The 20,395-nt window shown below is 45.3% G+C and overlaps 1 protein-coding gene across 4 annotated transcripts in view; it reads left to right on the top strand.

Annotated features, from left to right (window-relative positions):
• LOC138292816 (flavin-containing monooxygenase 5-like) overlaps positions 1–20,167 on the top strand; it is a 78,898-nt gene extending 58,731 nt beyond the window's left edge. For all 4 annotated transcript variants that reach the window (XM_069231611.1, XM_069231609.1, XM_069231610.1 and 1 more), the window contains 3 exons: positions 612–967; positions 17,676–17,748; positions 18,390–20,167. In XM_069231611.1, the coding sequence (XP_069087712.1) occupies positions 612–967; positions 17,676–17,748; positions 18,390–18,735 (775 nt within the window). In that variant the 3' untranslated portion in view covers positions 18,736–20,167. The remainder of the gene's footprint in view (positions 1–611; positions 968–17,675; positions 17,749–18,389) is intronic.
• Positions 20,168–20,395: the final 228 nt, after the last annotated feature.

Below are 20,395 nucleotides of genomic sequence, written 5' to 3'. Positions count from 1 at the left end.
CTAGTTTTACACTATAAAAAATCAGTTATTTTATTTACTCAAATGCCGCCTTTTGAAGATCTCTGGAGGGCAACTGGAGAGGGTTGAATATGCGCTGTTCACCTGGTAAGCGGCACCCAATTCAGCAAAAAAAATTCCTTGGATAATATGATCAAAGTTTGCAGAGACAACACTTATAAAGTTCTTTTTAAGTTATAATGTAGATTGGATGCAAACGTCGTAGAACTCTAGTCACTGTCAACTATTTTACTAGCAGCTGAAAGGCTTCCTATGCATTGAAGGACTGGAGCCAGTAAGCTGGGCGATGACAAAAAGAGACTTTGTGTGCTGCATGGGGCCTGATGTGCCAATCTCTCACATTATGAGGGTAAATTTCCATCCCTCATAATATTTGTAAACTATTGTTAAGTAGAAGCATGTTATTGTGGTGATGGCTTTTTGAACTGCATCATAGCTAAGAAAGGGTTATTTATTGAGTGTATTTTGTTGTCTTGTAATGGTGCTCCTTAACACTAACGAGTTCAAGCTATCAATGTTTGGCTGACTTCGAAGCTCTTGTCGGTGCTAAAAATGCTGCAAAAGATGTAAGAATTTCTTTTGAACCCTTTTAGGTTATTGAACCAGCACCCCATGGTGAACGACGACTTGCCAAACCGCATCATTTCTGGCACAGTTCTGGTAAAACCCAATGTCCGAGAGTTTACTGAAACGGCAGCAATTTTTGAAGACGGCACAGTGGAGGAGAACATTGATGTGATTGTTTTTGCCACAGGATATCATTTTGCTTTCCCTTTTTTTGACAATTCTGTCCTTAACGTCAGAAACAACCAGGTTTCCCTGTACAAATATGTATTCCCTACTCACCTAGAGAAGCCGACCGTGGCCGTCATTGGCCTAATCCAGCCTCTCGGTGCCATCATGCCCATCTCTGAGCTCCAGGCTCGTTGGGCCACAAGGGTATTCAAAGGTAAGTTCATAGAAACTATTGAGTTTTCATTTGGTACAATGGTGAAGGTGCCTGACTGACCATTGGTTAAGTTGGATGATTCAAAAGCCTTTGTCATACCAAACTGTCTGGGCCAAACTGTGTTAAAATATCTTAGAGAATTTCAATTTGAGTGGGTCCGCAGAAAGGGATGCCAGAAAGGCCATTGGTAAACTATCCAATTCCCATCGTCCTTCAAAGGTATGTCTCTCAAAGTTCAGCTTTCTAAAGTCCTTTGCAATACTTGCTATGTGTCTTGGCAAAGACGCACATTTCCAATGTTTGAGTCTTTCATTTTGAGAACTATTGGAGCTGAGGCTTTAAAATAGTTAAGTTACTTGGATGGAACATTCCACAAAAGAAGGCACTAGCAGTGGCCAACCAGGCATTTGGTCCTGGTTAAATGTCTAAGTGTTATACAGAGTGTAGGATTTAGTCAATATTAACACACGCTGAACAAGTTTTACTTTCCATCCAATCACTGTGGTGCAATAAGAGTAACTTAAGGTGAAAAAAACTATGGCACAGATTTTAGAGGGCCTAGTGCCTCCTTGCGCCACATTAGCAGACTTTTTTTTACGCTAATGTGGCCCAATCAGGCCAAAATCACCACGTCAGATTTACAAAGTGGCGCAATGCATACATTGCACCACTTGTAACCCCTTGCACCACATGCCTGTGCCAGGCACAATGTATGCAAGGGGGCGTTCGCCTGTTAGGGGAGCCAAAAATCTAAAAGATTTCATAGCGAAATTTTTTTGTGGCATTTGTAACACCTGCACAGAGCAGGCATTAAGAGGAGGTGCACCATTATTTATAATGGGCCTCAATGTGCTTCGCAGGATTAGTTTTAACATGTTCGGTGGCATGTGTAGCTGCAGATACACATGCTGTGCATAGTCCGACGTCTGGTGTTGGGTCGGAGTGTTACAAGTTGTTTTTCTTCGAAGAAGTCTTTTCGAGTCACGAGACCGAGGGACTCCTCCTCCTTTGTTTCCATTGCGCATGGGCGTCGACTCCATCTTAGATTGTTTTTTTCCGCCATCGGGTTCGGACGTGTTCCTTTTCGCTCCGGGTTTCGGGACGGAAAGATAGTCAGAACTTCGGAAAACTACGTCGGTATTGTTTAGTTCGGTATCGGGTTAGATAGAATCGACACCGAATCGTGAAGAGCTCCGGTAGCCCTTCGGGGTAACTTCGACCCCCGTCGGGGCCTGGTCGGCCCGACCGCGTGTAACATCGACACCGATGGAACGGACCCCGTTCCGATTCTGTCCTAAATGCCATAGTAAATATCCATATACAGACCAACATTTGGTCTGTAACTTGTGCCTGTCGCCCGAGCACAAGGAAGAAACGTGTGAGGCCTGTCGTGCGTTTCGGTCCCGAAAGACGCTCCGTGACCGAAGAGCCAGAAGGTTGCAAATGGCGTCCACGCCGACAGGACAACGAGGGTTCGAAGAACAAGGAGAAGAAGAGGAAGCCTTCTCCATCCATGAATCGGACTCGGAGGAGTTCGACGTCGAAGAAACCGTGAGTAAGACGTCGAAACAAGCACCACACAGGAAAACAGACAAGGCCCAGGGGACGCCACTGCCAACAGGCCATGGCTCAACCCATAAAATAGGTGACCGTCCATCGGCACCGAAAAAGGGCGAACCGGTGCCGAGATCGTCCGACTCGGGTCGAGACACAGGCACGCAGCAATCTCGGGACCGAGAAAGTGCTGCCGAAAAGGGTCTACGCCGAGACAGCGGAACCGAAGCTGCTCGACGCAGAGACAGCGGCACCGAGGATGATCGACGCCGAGAAGGCTCGACTACAAAAAAGAGAAAATTCTCCTCGGAGCCGAAAACAAGCAAAGACACAGTTTCGGTGCCAAAACGCCCAGCAACCGAACCGACTGCCAGCTCGTATTCAGAGGAACAATCACTGTCCTCTCAAATGCGCAAACACAGATTTGAAGAAGAGTTACAAACCACTGACGTAGACCACACCCAGAAGCGGATCTTCATACAGAGTGGGACAGGGAAGATCAGCACTCTTCCCCCAATCAGGAGGAAAAGGAGACTCGAGTTCCAAACACAAGAACAAACACCACAAGCAAAAGTGGTGAAGAAAGTAACTCCACCACCCTCTCCTCCACCTGTAACTCATACATCACCGGCACAAACTCCGTCACATTCACCAGCTCATACCACCATGAGCCAAGATGACCAGGACGCTTGGGACCTATACGACGCCCCAGTATCAGACAATAGTCCTGAGTAGTACCCTACCAAGCCCTCACCACCTGAGGACAGCACAGCGTATGCACAGGTGGTAGCTAGGGCAGCAGAGTTCCATAACGTGTCGTTACACTCAGAACCTGTCGAGGATGACTTCCTTTTCAACACCCTCTCCTCCACCCATAGCACCTATCAAAGCCTGCCTATGCTCCCGGGAATGCTAAGGCACGCAAAACAGATCTTTAAAGAACCTGTCAAAAGCAGAGCGATAACTCCACGGGTGTAGAAAAAATATAAAGCACCGCCCACGGACCCTGCTTTTATCACATCACAACTGCCACCAGATTCAGTTGTAGTAGGGGCAGCTCGCAAGAGAGCCAACTCGCACACATCAGGCGACGCCCCACCTCCGGACAAAGAGAGCCGCAAGTTCGACGCAGCTGGAAAAGGGGTTGCTGTACAAGCTGCAAACCAGTGGCGCATCGCGAACTCTCAGGCGCTCCTAGCGCGATATGACAGAGCCCATTGGGATGAGATGCAGCACCTCATCGAGCATCTACCCAAAGAATTACAGAAACGGGCAAAACAAGTAGTTGAGGAGGGACAAAATATCTCTAATAACCAAATACGCTCCTCTATGGATGCAGCGGATACAGCTGCAAGAACAATAAATACCGCGGTAACCATAAGAAGGCACGCATGGTTGCGCACATCCGGGTTTAAACCCGAGATACAACAGGCAGTGCTCAATATGCCGTTCAACGAACAACAATTGTTTGGACCCGATGTGGACACGGCAATTGAGAAATTGAAAAAGGACACTGACACGGCCAAGGCCATGGGCGCACTCTATTCCCCGCAGGGCAGAGGCACTTTTGGCACATTTCGCAGAACACCCTTCAGAGGGGGGTTTCGGGGTCAAGCCACACAAGCCAGCACCTCACAATCTACACCGTCTACCTACCAGGGACAGTACCAAAGGGGAGGCTTTCGGGCCAGTACAGAGGGGGACAATTCCCTAGAAACCGGGGAAAATTTCAAGGTCCCAAAACCCCTACAACCAAACAGTGACTCACATGTCACTCAACCCCTTCACACAACACCAGTGGGGGGAAGACTAAGCCAATTTTACAAAGCTTGGGAGGAGATAACAACAGACACTTGGGTCTTAGCAATTATCCAACATGGTTATTGCATAGAATTTCTCCAAATCCCTCCAAATGTCCCACCAAAAACACAAAACATGTCAAAACAGCATTTAGACCTTCTCGAATTAGAAGTTCAGGCATTACTGCAAAAAGGACGCAATAGAATTTGTACCACGTACACAAAGGAACACTGGAGTTTACTCACTGTACTTTCTAATACCAAAAAAAGACAAAACACTGAGACCAATCTTAGATCTCGGAACACTAAACATCTACATCAAATCGGAACACTTTCACATGGTCACGCTACAAGACGTATTACCACTGCTAAAACAACAAGACTATATGACAACCTTAGATCTAAAGGACGCGTATTTCCACATACCGATACATCCCTCGCACAGGAAATACCTAAGGTTCATATTCAAGGGAATACATTACCAATTCAAAGTGTTGCCGTTCGGTATAACGACCACACCAAGAGTATTTACAAAATGCCTAGCAGTAGTAGCTGCACATATCAGAAGGCAGCAAATACACGTGTTCCCCTACCTAGACGATTGGCTAATCAAGACCAACTCCCTAACAAAGTGTTCACACCACACAGAGTATGTCATACAAACTCGGTTTCTCCATCAACTATGCAAAATCACACATTCTGCCGTGCAAAACACAGCAATACTTAGGAGCGACAATCAACACAACAAAGGGGATAGCCACTCCAAGTCCACAAAGGGTTCAAAATTTTTACAAGGTTATACAAGCCATGTATCCGACACAAAAAATACATGCAAAGATGGTATTAAAACTCCTAGGCATGATGTCTTCATGCATAGCCATTGTCCCAAACGCAAGACTGCACATGAGGCCCTTACAACAGTGCCTAGCATCGCAATGGTCACAGGCACAGGGTCACCTTCTAGATCTGGTGTTGATAAACCGCCAAACATACATCTCGCTTCTATGGTGGAACAGTATAAATTTAAACAAAGGGCGGCCTTTCCAAGACCCAGTGCCACAATACGTGATAACAACAGATGCTTCCATGACAGGGTGGGGAGCACACCTCAATCAACACAGCATCCAAGGACAATGGGACGTACATCAAACGAAGCTGCATATAAATCACCTCGAATTGTTAGCAGTATTCCTAGCGTTGAAAGCATTTCAACCCATCATAACCCACAAATACATTCTTGTCAAAACAGACAACATGACAACAATGTATTATCTAAACAAACAGGGAGGAACACACTCGACACAGCTGTGCCTCCTGGCACAAAAGATATGGCAATGGGCAATTCACAACCACATTCGCCTAATAGCACAGTTTATTCCAGGGATCCAGAATCAACTAGCAGACAACCTCTCTCGAGATCACCAACAAGTCCACGAATGGGAGATTCACCCCCAAATTCTAAACACTTACTTCCACATTTGGGGAACACCTCAAATAGACCTATTTGCAACAAAGGAGAACGCAAAATGCCAAAACTTCGCATCCAGGTACCCACACAGGCAGTCTCAAGGCAATGCTCTATGGATGAATTGGTCAGGGATATTTGCATACGCTTTTCCCCCTCTCCTTCTCCTTCCATATCTAGTAAACAAATTGAGTCAAAACAAACTCAAACTCATACTAATAGCACCAACATGGGCAAGACAACCCTGGTACACAACACTACTAGACATGTCAGTAGTACCCCATGTCAAGCTACCCAACAGGCCAGATCTGCTAACACAACACAAACAACAGATCAGGCATCCAAACCCAGCATCGCTGAATCTAGCAATCTGGCTCCTGAAATCCTAGAATTCGGACATTTAAACCTCACCCAAGAATGTATGGAGGTCATAAAACAGGCTAGAAGGCCATCCACTAGACACTGCTATGCAAGTAAATGGAAAAGGTTTGTTTGCTACTGCCATAGTAATCAAGTTCAACCATTACATGCATCTCCAAAGGATGTAGTAGGATACTTACTACATTTGCAGAAATCAAATCTGGCCTTCTCTTCCATAAAGATACACCTCGCGGCAATTTCTGCATACCTGCAGATTACCCATTCAACTTCACTATTTAGGATACCTGTCATTAAAGCGTTTATGGAAGGCCTAAAAAGAATTATACCACCAAGAACACCACCTGTTCCTTCATGGAACCTCAACATCGTCTTAACAAGACTCATGGGTCCACCTTTCGAACCCATGCATTCTTGCGAAATGCAATTCTTAACGTGGAAGGTTGCATTTCTCGTTGCCATTACATCTCTAAGAAGAGTAAGCGAAATTCAAGCGTTTACTATACAGGAACTGTAGGAAGTTGGCAAAAATCAATTTCTAATGACAATTTTGGAATTTGTCGTGTGATCAGGTATTGGCTGAGTAGTCCAGCAAATGCAAAGTCTTGTATCCCACCGCTGCCACCAATGTAGGAAGTTGGCTCTGTATGTGCTATTTCAAAGTAAGGAATAGCATGCACAGAGTCCAAGGGTTCCCCTTAGAGGTAAAATAGTGGTAAAAATAGATAATACTAATGCTCTATTTTGTGGTAGTGTGGTCGAGCAGTAGGCTTATCCAAGGAGTAGTGTTAAGCATTTGTTGTACATACACATAGACAATAAATGAGGTACACACACTCAGAGACAAATCCAGCCAATAGGTTTTTATATAGAAAAATATCTTTTCTTAGTTTATTTTAAGAACCACAGGTTCAACTTCTACATGTAATATCTCATTCGAAAGGTATTGCAGGTAAGTACTTTTGGAACTTCAAATCATCAGAATTGCATGTATACTTTTCAAGTTATTCGCAAATAGCTGTTTTAAAAGTGGACACTTAGTGCAATTTTCACAGTTCCTAGGGGAGGTAAGTAGTTGTTAGGTTAACCAGGTAAGTAAGACACTTACAGGGCTTAGTTCTTGGTCCAAGGTAGCCCACCGTTGGGGGTTCAGAGCAACCCCAAAGTCACCACACCAGCAGCTCAGGGCCGGTCAGGTGCAGAGTTCAAAGTGGTGCCCAAAACGCATAGGCTAGAATGGAGAGAAGGGGGTGCCCCGGTTCCGGTCTGCTTGCAGGTAAGTACCCGCGTCTTCGGAGGGCAGACCAGGGGGGTTTTGTAGGGCACCGGGGGGGACACAAGCCCACACAGAAATTTCACCCTCAGCGGCGCGGGGGCGGCCGGGTGCAGTGTAGAAACAAGCGTCGGGTTCGCAATGTTAGTCTATGAGAGATCTCGGGATCTCTTCAGCGCTGCAGGCAGGCAAGGGGGGGATTCCTCGGGTCAGGGCCCTTGGTACTAGAAGTACCAGTTACAAGGGACTTATCTGGATGCCAGGGTCTGCCAATTGTGGATACAAAAGTACAGGTTAGGGAAAGAACACTGGTGCTGGGGCCTGGTTAGCAGGCCTCAGCACACTTTCAATTGTAACCATAGCATCAGCAAAGGCAAAAAGTCAGGGGGCAACCATGCCAAGGAGGCATTTCCTTACAGGAACCTTTTATTCAAATACACAAAAATAAGGTAGTTCTAAGAACTAATCCTAAATTTTTACCAAAAGTTATTTCACCGTTCCACTTAAATCAAACAGTAGAACTACCAGTGTTCTTTCCACAGCCAGACTCAGTAGCTGAAAGGGCACTACATACATTAGACATCAGAAGAGCACTAATGTACTACATTGACAGAACAAAACTAATTAGGAAAACAAAACAACTGTTTATTGCATTTCAAAAACCTCATACAGGAAACCCAATATCAAAACAGGGTATAGCCAGATGGATAGTTAAGTGTATCCAAACCTGCTACCTTAAAGCAAAGAGAGAGCTGCCCATTACACCAAAGGCACACTCAACCAGAAAGAAAGGCGCTACCATGGCCTTCCTAGGAAATATTCCAATGAACGAAATATGTAAGGCAGCCACATGGTCTACGCCTCACACATTTACTAAGCACTACTGTGTAGACGTGCTATCTGCACAACAAGCCACAGTAGGTCAAGCTGTACTAAGAACTTTATTTCAAACTACTTCCACTCCTACAGGCTGAGCCACCGCTTTTGGGGAGATAACTGCTTACTAGTCTATGCACAGCATGTGTATCTGCAGCTACACATGCCACCGAACTGAAAATGTCACTTACCCAGTGTACATCTGTTCGTGGCATTAGTCGCTGCAGATTCACATGCGCCCACCCGCCTCCCCGGGAGCCTGTAGCCGTTTGGAAGTAATCTTCAACATTTGTACATTTGTAAATATATTACTTAAACTTTATTTTGTACATACTTTTTCATTCCATTGCATCGGCACTATTACTAACATACACAACTCCTACCTCACCCTCTGCGGGGAAAACAATCTAAGATGGAGTCGACCCCCATGCGCAATGGAAACAAAGGAGGAGGAGTCCCTCGGTCTCGTGACTCGAAAAGACTTCTTCGAAGAAAAACAACTTGTAACACTCCGACCCAACACCAGACGGCGGACTATGCACAGCATGTGAATCTGCAGCGACTAATGCCACGAACAGATGTACACTGGGTAAGTGACATTTTCATTTTTACGCTAATCCTCCAAAGCACCAAACTAGCGTAAATGTTTTTGACACTAGTTCCCTAACTACTGCCATGGTGCACCGTATCGTAACTATGGCGCACACAGGATGGTGTTAGGGGGGGCTCTACGGGGCACAAGATCATTTTTCCTAAATCAGGCCCAATGTATTCTATCAAGAATAACGATTCCCTTTTGACAAAGAAAATATGAAACAAAGCACTACTTGGCTAGACATCGTTAGCAGTGCTTGGCTAGGAATAACTGACACTACACTACCAACATGGACAACCTGGCCTGCATGGCTGGTACAACAGCTGTAATAGTGCTAAGTGGCACAACCACTATGGACTCTCTACACCAATTTTGTGTCACACACTAAGGGGGTCATTTTGACCCCGGCGGGCGGCAAGCCATTCTGGCTTTCCCGCTGGGCTGGCGGGCGACCGCCAGAAGGCCGCCCGCCAGCCCAGCGGGAAACCCCTCCCCACGAGGAAGCCGGCTCCGAATGGAGCCGGCGGAGTGGGCATGTGCGACGGGTGCAGTTTGCACCCGTCGCGTATTTCAGTGTCTGCTAGGCAGACACTGAAATACACAGTAGGGCCCTCTTACGGGGGCCCCTGCCGTGCCCATGCCATTGGCATGGGCACGGCAGGGGCCCCGCGGCACCCCCTACCGCCATCCTGTTCCTGGCGGCCGAACCGCCAGGAACAGGATGGCGGTAGGGGGTGTCAGAATCCCCCATGGCGGCGCAGCAAGCTGCGCCGCCATGGGGGATTCCAAGGGCAGCGGTAAACCGGCGGGAGACCGCCGGTTTACCCTTTCTGGCCGCGGCAGAACCGCCGCAGTCAGAATGCCCTTTGGAGCACCGCCGGTCTGTCGGCGGTGCTCCCGTGGCCGGTGACCCTGGCGGTCACCGGCCGCCAGGGTCTGAATCAGGCCCTAAATCTACCGGCAGACCTAACACTTAAGTATTTACATTTTGAATTTTGTATGGAGATTTGCGTGGTGCCAAGCAATGCAGAATATTGCGTCAATTTACTTAGCATTATAAAATCTTGTGAATGCAGCACAAAACTGCACAGCAGGGGCTCTCACGCAACCCTTAATATATAATCCCCTTACAATAAACTAATAAGAGGTTGCTTACCATTGTCAATTCTGTTCCTTAGGCCTGAGGATCACTGAATATTGAGAACACAAATGGAGCATATACTATAGCAGTGTTTTAAAGTTCAGTTCAGCTACAGTTTTGTTGTGAGTAACATACATCTACTAAAAATGGAATATGAAGCTTAGGATTTCTTCCAGGATGAGGCATCACCTGACAGTGATTATGGAGATTCTCATGCCATCAGGGGAATGAGGTGGGAATAGCTGATTGTAAATGGATCAGTGGTTATGCAGCTAAACATTAATCTAAAGGATCCTTGTTTTCGATCTGGGCCAATATAATTTTCCGGTAGAAAAGAAATAAATGGGGATATACAGGGAGTGCAGAATTATTAGGCAAGTTGTATTTTTGAGGATTAATTTTATTATTGAACAACAACCATGTTCTCAATGAACCCAAAAAACTCATTAATATCAAAGCTGAATATTTTTGGAAGTAGTTTTTAGTTTGTTTTTAGTTTTAGCTATGTTAGGGGGATATCTGTGTGTGCAGGTGACTATTACTGTGCATAATTATTAAGCAACTTAACAAAAAACAAATATATACCCATTTCAATTATTTATTATTACCAGTGAAACCAATATAACATCTCAACATTCACAAATATACATTTCTGACATTCAAAAACAAAACAAAAACAAATCAGTGACCAATATAGCCACCTTTCTTTGCAAGGACACTCAAAAGCCTGCCATCCATGGATTCTGTCAGTGTTTTGATCTGTTCACCATCAACATTGCGTGCAGCAGCAACCACAGCCTCCCAGACACTGTTCAGAGAGGTGTACTGTTTTCCCTCCTTGTAAATCTCACATTTGATGATGGACCACAGGTTCTCAATGGGGTTCAGATCAGGTGAACAAGGAGGCCATGTCATTAGATTTCCTTCTTTTATACCCTTTCTTGCCAGCCACGCTGTGGAGTACTTGGACGCGTGTGATGGAGCATTGTCCTGCATGAAAATCATGTTTTTCTTGAAGAATGCAGACTTCTTCCTGTACCACTGCTTGAAGAAGGTGTCTTCCAGGAACTGGCAGTAGGACTGGGAGTTGAGCTTGACTCCATCCTCAACCCGAAAAGGCCCCACAAGCTCATCTTTGATGATACCAGCCCAAACCAGTACTCCACCTCCACCTTGCTGGCGTCTGAGTCGGACTGGAGCTCTCTGCCCTTTACCAATCCAGCCACGGGCCCATCCATCTGGCCCATCAAGACTCACTCTCATTTCATCAGTCCATAAAACCTTATAAAAATCAGTCTTGAGATATTTCTTGGCCCAGTCTTGACGTTTCAGCTTGTGTGTCTTGTTCAGTGGTGGTCGTCTTTCAGCCTTTCTTACCTTGGCCATGTCTCTGAGTATTGCACACCTTGTGCTTTTGGGCACTCCAGTGATGTTGCAGCTCTGAAATATGGCCAAACTGGTGGCAAGTGGCATCGTGGCAGCTGCACGCTTGACTTTTCTCAGTTCATGGGCAGTTATTTTGCGCCTTGGTTTTTCCACACGCTTCTTGCGACCCTGTTGACTATTTTGAATGAAACGCTTGATTGTTCGATGATCACGCTTCAGAAGCTTTGCAATTTTAAGAGTGCTGCATCCCTCTGCAAGATATCTCACTATTTTTGACTTTTCTGAGCCTGTCAAGTCCTTCTTTTGACCCATTTTGCCAAAGGGAAGGAAGTTGCCTAATAATTATGCACACCTGATATAGGGTGTTGATGTCATTAGACCACACCCCTTCTCATTACAGAGATGCACATCACCTAATATGCTTAATTGGTAGTAGGCTTTCGAGCCTATACAGCTTGGAGTAAGACAACATGCATAAAGAGGATGATGTGGTCAAAATACTCATTTGCCTAATAATTCTGCACTCCCTGTATTTTAAGTCTTTATGCTCCTTGGACCAATGTGTTATGGTTTTGCCCTTACAAAATGAATTTACTTTTTACTTTTGTACTACTTACCTTCTGTCTCATGGCACTGTTGCAGAATACATTGTTACTTTTTCAAACTTTTGGGGCATATTAACAAGCGGCTTGCGCCGCCGGTGCATCACTTTTTGAGGTTGCAGTCCCATATCCATAAGATCAGGCAGGGCCACTTTGCATGGCTTTTCATGGCCTTGTATATATAGAGAAAGGCAATATAGCACAAGTCACTGCGTTGCTTTATCATGTGTCAAAGAGGCATTCCATGGGTGTTGCAGTGGGTGTTCTCATGCGACACCCATGGATTTTGACGCATTCCCACAGTTACAAGGTTTTGTAAACCTGGGAATGAGTCAAAAGCCTAAGCCCCCCAGGGCAAGGAGAAATAACTTTATTTCTCCTCGTTTTTTCCTCTTCTATGCGTGCTGCATTCCGCAGCACACATAGACGGAGGAAAACATCTCCATTGATTGTTTTTGTGCAGGAAGGTGTCCTTTCCTGCACAAAAACAATCATTCCTACAACGCAGACACTCTTGCACCATGGTGCAAGGTACCTGCATTGGCGCTAGGCAGCCAGCTGTGCACGAGTGCAGTGGAGGAGGACAGGAATGCGCCGTTATCTCATAGATACAGTGCATTCCTGCCCTTTTCTTTTGACACAGGGCAGCACAGCAAGAAGCCTTGCGGCACTGCCCTGCACCAAAAAATTGTAAATGAGGCCCCTAAGCTATATCTTCATTGTACCAACAAATTGTTGGTTTGTAATGTGACAACTAACCCTGGCATAAGTAGACTAATGTAACATGTTGTTTGCAGGGGTAACATTAAGCCAACAAATGTTGGAGTGAATGCAGGGAACAAATATGTGTTTGTGAGCCCTAAGAACAGATGACTAGCATAGAAATAGTGTATCTAGCTAAAACACACTAACAGCCCCTTTTTTTCTACTTCCCCTAAGTAATGACATACCTGTGGCCATGCTTTTGATTGATAAATGCTGAAATGTGTTTGATGACTGTGCTATGCGGTATTCTGACGAGCCCAAATCAGGAAAAAAATGTCTTCAAGCAGAGGCATTGGTTTCGGCCACCTTGGCCCAAATAAAATAGAAGAGAAAGTAGCCTTATGGTCTATATCCAGAAATCGTCTCAACACTGCTCTAAACAACTATAGATTGGCAATGCTGGGCTGTGGACAGGGCTTTGAAGAAATTGAGACTGGATTTGTGCTGCACCTGCTTTGAGGTGTTGCCAAACTGCAGTGGTTAGTGGAAACTGAAGTAATGGGGGGATCCAATATAAAGCGTATTTGGGGTACACTTACCAGGACCTTTGAACTAGGGAGTGTGAGGTGCCTCAGAACGTTGATGCTTTAGTCTAGTTTTCCTATATTGCTCTGTCCTTGTGCCTTCCTGTTTCAATGCTTACTTAAGTTTGTTAGCTAGATCTTCAGCCATATAATGAAGCTGAGTTTCATGAAATGTAAACTTTAACTGTATTTTCAAACGGAAATAGGTGCTCCTACATGTAACGGCTGCCGCTTGCTGTGTTAATGAGCACAAACTATACAAGGCAGGAGAGTTGTGGGAGCATGTGAATGTGTTCTCCAGCAGTCCTGCTGATCTCAAGAGTAGCATAGCACCTCTGTAGTACACTCAGGGGCCTATTTAGGAGCTGGTGTGTATCACTCTTGCACCACAGAACGTGGTAGAAGAGCGACGCAAACCTTAAGGAAGATTTTTTAAGCCACACAAGGCCACTTTGTGTGGCCTTGAGTGACTCCATAGATCTGGAGTAAGGCAAGACACCACAAATTACTGTGTTGCTTTTCTCTGCCCTGGGAAGGTGGTCCTTGGGCATTGTGTTGCTGTTCCCACGCAACTCCCATGGTTTTTGAAGCATTTCCAGATTTACCATAGCTGGTAAACCTGGGAATGCACCAAAAAGCTACGCCTTCCCAGGAGAGTCGTAACAAGAAGAAATATCTTTATTTCTCCTCGTTACTTACTTTTTCTATGCGTGCTGCATTCTGCAACACACATACCTACAGGAATATCCATCTCAGTATTGTTTTTGTTCAGGAAGGCGTGCCTTCCTGCTCAAAAAGCAATCCTGCATGCAACGCAGGCACCCTTGCACCAGGCTGCCAAAAGGGTGCCAGCGCAGTGGAAAAGACGATAAAGCGTCATTACTTTAAATAGGACACATTCCTGCCCTCTCCATGTCACGTATCGCAGCAAGGTGACTTGCTGTACTGCACTACATTACTTTTTCATAAACATGCCACTCAGGATATGCCACTTGGCCCTGTGGTTCTTGTTAATCTGCACCGCACAGACCCGGATCCTGATTAAGGCATGGAGGCATGCCATCGTCTCTCAGTGTGGTGGAGGTCATTACCTCCATTACCCTGGCTAGACTCCCGCCCACCATATGAAGAGATCACCATCAGCCCTGGGGTGATCTCTGTGCCTTCATAGAAGCAACAGCTTTGGTAGCTCCTATTAGGCCCTAAACATTGTTGTGCTTCCACCATGTTTCTGTAGGCCAAAAACCAGGAACAAACTCTAAAAGCACGAGTGTTTCTTAAAAACAAAAAAATAAGGGCCTTTTTTTCTGGGGATGGACAAGTGACAGGTAGAAAAAAGGGCATTAGACCATCTGCTCTAAATAATGTTTGTGGTCTTGTGTGGGGGTCATCTTCATCAGTTTTCCCGACTCAAATTAGAGCGGCCCGACTGAGGGTTAGGCAGACAGAGTACTCCATTATATTTGTGATGGAGTACCCACTCTGCCAAACACTTACTGTGTCTGAACCTTGATTTAGATGACTCCAGTGAGCAGGACAGATCTTGTCATCAATGGATTCTCCCAGTAGAACATGCCTATATTATTGCATTAAACTACTTACTCTCATACTCTAGTGTTCAATCAAAATCTACTTGAAGGGGATTAGCCCACTCTTGAAATCAAGTGCCAGATGTACGATGTGATTTTGCGTCGCAAATTGCAAAAGTCACTGTTTTACCTGACAGCCTTAGGGTGGTCATCCTCCAACTTTTTGCCTACCTCCCTCCACTTTTCTGACACTGTTTTTGCTGTTCTTAGGACTCTGATCACTTTACCACTGCTTACCGGTGCTAAAGTGCATATACTCTCTCCCTTAAACATGGTAACATTGGTTTATCCCCAATTGGCATATTTGATTTACCTTCAAGTTGCTAATAAAATGCACTACATGTGCCCAGGGCCTGTAAACTAAATGCTGCTAGTGGGCTTGCAGCACTGATTGTGACACCCACATAAGTAGCCCCTTAACTATGTCACAGGCCTGCCATTGTAAGGCCTGTGTGTGCAGTTTCACTGTCACTTAGACTTGGCAGTTAAAAGTACTTGCCAAGCCTTAAACCCACCTTTTCCTACATATAAGTCACCCTAAAGTAGGCCCTAGGTAACCCGTAGGGCAGGGTGCTACGTAGGTAAAAGGCAGGACATGTATATTTGTGTTTTTTATGTTCTGGTAGTGAAAAACTCCTAAATTCGTTTTCCACTACTGTGAGGCTTACTCCTTTCATACATCAGCATTAGAACTGCCCTTACATTCTTTTTGAGTGGTTGATTCTGATCTGAAAGGGGTAACCAGGTCATATTTAGTATGGCCAGAATGGTAATAGAAAATCCTGCTTATTGGTGAGGTTGAATTTCATATTACTATTTTAGAAATGCCACTTTTAGAAAGTGAGCATTTTGCTGCACTTAAAACCATCTGTGCCTTGCAGCCTGTCTCCAGTCAACGTCTGGTCTGTACTGGTTGACAGCTCCCTTGTGCATTTCACCCAGACAACCACAAACACAGGACTCTCAGTCACAACTGCATACTGAATGGGTCTTCCTGGGCTGGAACGGTGGAGGGCCTGACACTTACATTTCAAAGGCCAGTGGCTTGCCCTCACACAAAGGACTGATAACCCCCCACCGGGATCCTGGCAGACAGGACTGGGCTGAAAGGGGAACCTGTGCACTTCAAAACCACTCTTTGAAGTCTCCCCCACTTCAAAGGCATTTTTGGGTATATAAACTGGGTTTCTGACCCCACCAACTCAGACACTTCTGGACCTGCACCTGAACTCTGTCAGAAGACCTGCTTGGCGACCCAAAGAACTCTCTGGACTGCTTTGCTGAGAAGGACTGCTGCCCTGCTGTTGCCCTGCTAGCCTCAGACTGTGCTGGAGGGACTCTGCCTTCCCCCAAAAGTGTTCTCCAAGGGCTTTGATTGAGGTTGCCACCTGTTCTGAAGTTTCAGGGACAGCAAAGTCTTCAACTACTGACTTTTTGCTATTATCCAACTCCTGCGACTCCAGATCGACTACAGCGATGCCAGAGACACCGCAGCCTGGTCCTGCTTCGTGGACCTCGCTGCACGGAACGACCGCAGCCTGCAAAGCAAGTCCAATGTTGTCCTGACTCTGCTGACGTCACTCAGGATCATCGCAACACTGTGAAGTTGACACATCACGTCTTGATGTAGCGGAACCAGCGACCCCACCAGATCACAAGTAATCGATGCATCGCGAATGACACTGCATCATATCCCACTGAATCCCACTGACGTCTCAACTCCACCGGCCTCACAGCTCTGAACTGACACCTCATCTTCTGAGAAGCCATAAGGTACTGACGCCGCACCGACTTCAGCGTTGCCTGTTTCCGACTCCGTGCGACATCCTCGTTCTCAACAGGTACTTATCTGGGGGACCATGTGACTCCATGACCTGCATCGGTGGTGTCAGATTGTTGGGAATGACTCCGTCAATGATAGCCCAGTGGAGCTATTGTGTTTCTAGGCACTTTAGTTGAATTTAATCTTTAAAAACTCATAACTTTACGGGTCACCTTTTGTGACCGCAAAATGGCCTTGCTGGATGTACTATTCCTATTTTGCGAGTCAGTATCCTGTTACCAACTAGCAATTAGGAAGGGGCATTCCAAGGGCGTCCCTTCCTAATTGCGACATGCAGGCCCATGTATGATTGTTTTGTGATCATGAATGCAGTCGCAAAACAATCACAGTTACCACTGATTTCAAAGTGGTGGTAACCCATGCGCAAATGAGAAGGGGTCCCCAAGGGACCACTTCCCCTTTTTGGGGAATGTGGGTGCAAACATTTTTTCAAAGCAGGCAGTGGTCCCGTGGACCACCCGCTATTCTGAAAAAATGAAAACCGTAATTTAATTTTTGTTTTTTAAATGCATTCCATTTTCCTTTAAGGAAAATGGGGTGCACTTAAAAAAATAGCTTTATTGACAAAGCAATCACAGACATGGTGGTCTGCCGACCCCAACAGGCCACCATCCCTGCGATTGTTGCCATTCATGAATGGGTAGCAATTTGTGAACTGCCTTATGAATAATGATGAGGCAAGTCCCTTGTGACCCATTTGCAAATCGCAAACAGCATGGTTGACACTGTTGTGCATTTTTTTTCAAAATGGTCTTATATCTGGCCCTAGGAATCATTAAAAAAAAGAACTGCCTTGCACCAGATTCTCGTTCCCTGATCACTGCTCCATAGCTGTTTCTACATCAACTTTGCATTACAATAAGACACTAAAATATCGTTTCAAAAACTTACTTTACAGATTTCTGTTTTTTGTTATAGGACTGAACAACCTACCTACAGAAGAGAACATGAATATGGATATGCAAGAGAAGAAAGAACAAATGGCAAGAAGGTATGGTATTTGAAGATAACCTGTAGAACAATCTGATAGTTGAGCTATGAAACACAAAAGCATCTCTGGCCATATGACAAAACCGTAGCAGTTGTGCTAAAAAAAAAGAATAAATCCTTTTGCACCGCTTTTGATTTATTTACATCAAATGAATGGATAAAATGCATTCTCTCCACACTTCTGATAGAAAATTGAAGGTAAAACCAATTACAGAGACAAGTCAATGAAAATGAGTCTTGGTCCTGACCCAGCAAGAACCGTCCAGCATTTGTAGACAGTAGCCAGTTTCGGCTGCTTGTGTTCCACTCTGAACAGTACCTGACATGGCAATTCAAGCTGAACTGTTCCTATTAGATCACGACCAGAACTGAAGCAGCAGAAATACTAACTGTTAGCACTATGTAAAGCACCCATAAAACAAACGTATGATTTCTCAATTAGGGGCCACTTAGTGGTTTGGGTCCACAGTCACTGTAGCCTTAACGAGCAACATAGTCTTAATTAATAAAATAAAAGAGATGTATTGTCTGCCAGTCCTTACACATGCCTGTTCTAACAAAGTAAATTTCATGTGTGGCATTTAACAAAGTAAATTTCAGGTGTGGCATTGGTACATTGAGCATCTTCTTTTCTGCCTCCAGGTATGTGAGCAGCCAGCGTCACACTATACAAGTGGACTACCTGGATTACATGGATGAACTGGCTATCTTGGCTGGTGTAAAACCCAATGTCTTGGCGCTCTGGCTAACAGATCCAAAGTTGGCTAAGGAGGTTTTCTTTGGTCCAAGTACACCCTACCAATTTCGCCTCACCGGGCCTGGGAAGTGGGACGGAGCTCGGAATGCCATCTTGACTCAGTGGGAGAGAACCCTGAAGCCCACAAGGACCCGCCTCATTGAGGACCGTCGAAATAGGTCTTCGGTGCCACTGCTGCTTAAAGTCTTCTTCTTTCTCACTCTCGCTCTTGCCATCATTCTTTACCTCTGACCACAGATGTAGTGCTCCTGTGCAGTTTACTTATACTGCATGGGTTTTTAGGTAGTGTTGCTGGCAGTGGACTATTCCACCAAGGTCTAGGAACATGGAAACATAAATGTAGTTGATATATTGAATGTCTGAATTAAGATTCCCCTTCTTGATTATGGGGATGTTTCACATCACCGGCTAATTACATTCTGGTGGGGAGTGAGAGAGGAACCAATGCCACAACTCACACCACAGACTCATTTGACACTTACATAGTTGATGTTTCCATTACTCTACGCAATGATACTCATTGTATTGCTCTTAAAAGGATGAGAGACAGGGACAGAATGCAAGCCTATAGATCTCTGCAGAAGCATTCAATTCTCTGGAATGTTCTACTGGAATCTGGGAAAATGAACTGCAGAGGGATCCCCGCCATAGATGTATTAAGCCTCTGAGCTATCTAATAGGGCAGGAATCAGAGACCAGCTGGTTCTATAAAGATTTTTGCAGGGGATGCATTAAGGCACTGAAAGTACTTACTGGGATAGGAAAGTTAGACCCGCAGGTCACACAGTGTCTCTGCAGCAAGTGCATAAAACATCTGCCTGTCTTAATGGTAGTGAACCTTGTTAACTGCAGTGTACACACAGATCTCTCCAGGGAGCATTGAAGCCATCCTTGTTATTCACTGGTTGCACCAATGCCATATTCTGGTTTATAAAGAAATGTGACCACGTTCAACAATTTGTCAATTTTGAATCCTCCAGGCAGGCTTTTTGGGATCACTTTCCAACTAAAATTATTTTTAGATCCTGGCAAATAAAGTGGCCTCACGGGCAGTGGTGGCTGCCACTGAATGGGGGTGGCCGGACGGGGTGGGGAGGATTTAAAAAAAACTAAAATAATAATTAAAAAAACACCTTCCAGGGGAGACACGTTAGTCTCTCCTCCGTCCTTGTCTCTTCCCGGGTGCACACAGGCTCCCAGTCAATCATGACGCTGCTGTCACCAGCTTGACAGCAGCGTTGTGAATGGTCTGATCGGCCTGCTTCGCCGCTCAGATAGGGAGTGGGCGTCTGTACATGTTTTCCACTCGGCTGTGCAATATAGCTGGGTAGAGAACATGCAAAGTATGCATGTCTGTTTGGCCAGCCCAACACGGCCAGCCAAACAGACATGCTCACATTGTGGTGCATAGCCCTCCTCTGGCCCCCTCCCTCCAGCCCAGCCCACCCCTTACTCCCAGGAAATATAAAATTATAATAAGGTAGCGTATGTTATTATCATTTTATTTTTCCTCTTTCAAAAATCTAGCGGGTCGAGGCGGAGGAGCCGTCCCTGCTCACCTGTATTGTATGTGTGTGTTGTACTAACTCTATGTGCCTTAATCAATGTTCGTACACAATTGTATATTGTCCGGTTTATTGAATAAATGAATACAAAAGGTAAATATGCTTGTTGTCCTCCCCCACACCCCTTGATTTCCACTTGCCTTACATTCCAGTTTATATCTTGCATACAGTGTATTGTAATTTCATTCTTGTAGCACTTCATACTTCTGATGAGGCACCAAAGCTCACTTGAAGACAAGTAGCTCTCTACTTCATGGCAGTGTTTAAGTGGAAGAATATGGACAGTGTTTGATGTCATGCATGAGCTCCAGAGGTGTGTTATCATG

This window comes from Pleurodeles waltl, chromosome 4_2 (assembly GCF_031143425.1).
Source record: "Pleurodeles waltl isolate 20211129_DDA chromosome 4_2, aPleWal1.hap1.20221129, whole genome shotgun sequence".
NCBI classification, from domain to species: Eukaryota; Metazoa; Chordata; class Amphibia; order Caudata; family Salamandridae; genus Pleurodeles; species Pleurodeles waltl.
The sequence above is the reverse complement of the archived record's forward strand: the minus strand, read 5'-3'. Positions and strand labels throughout refer to the sequence as shown.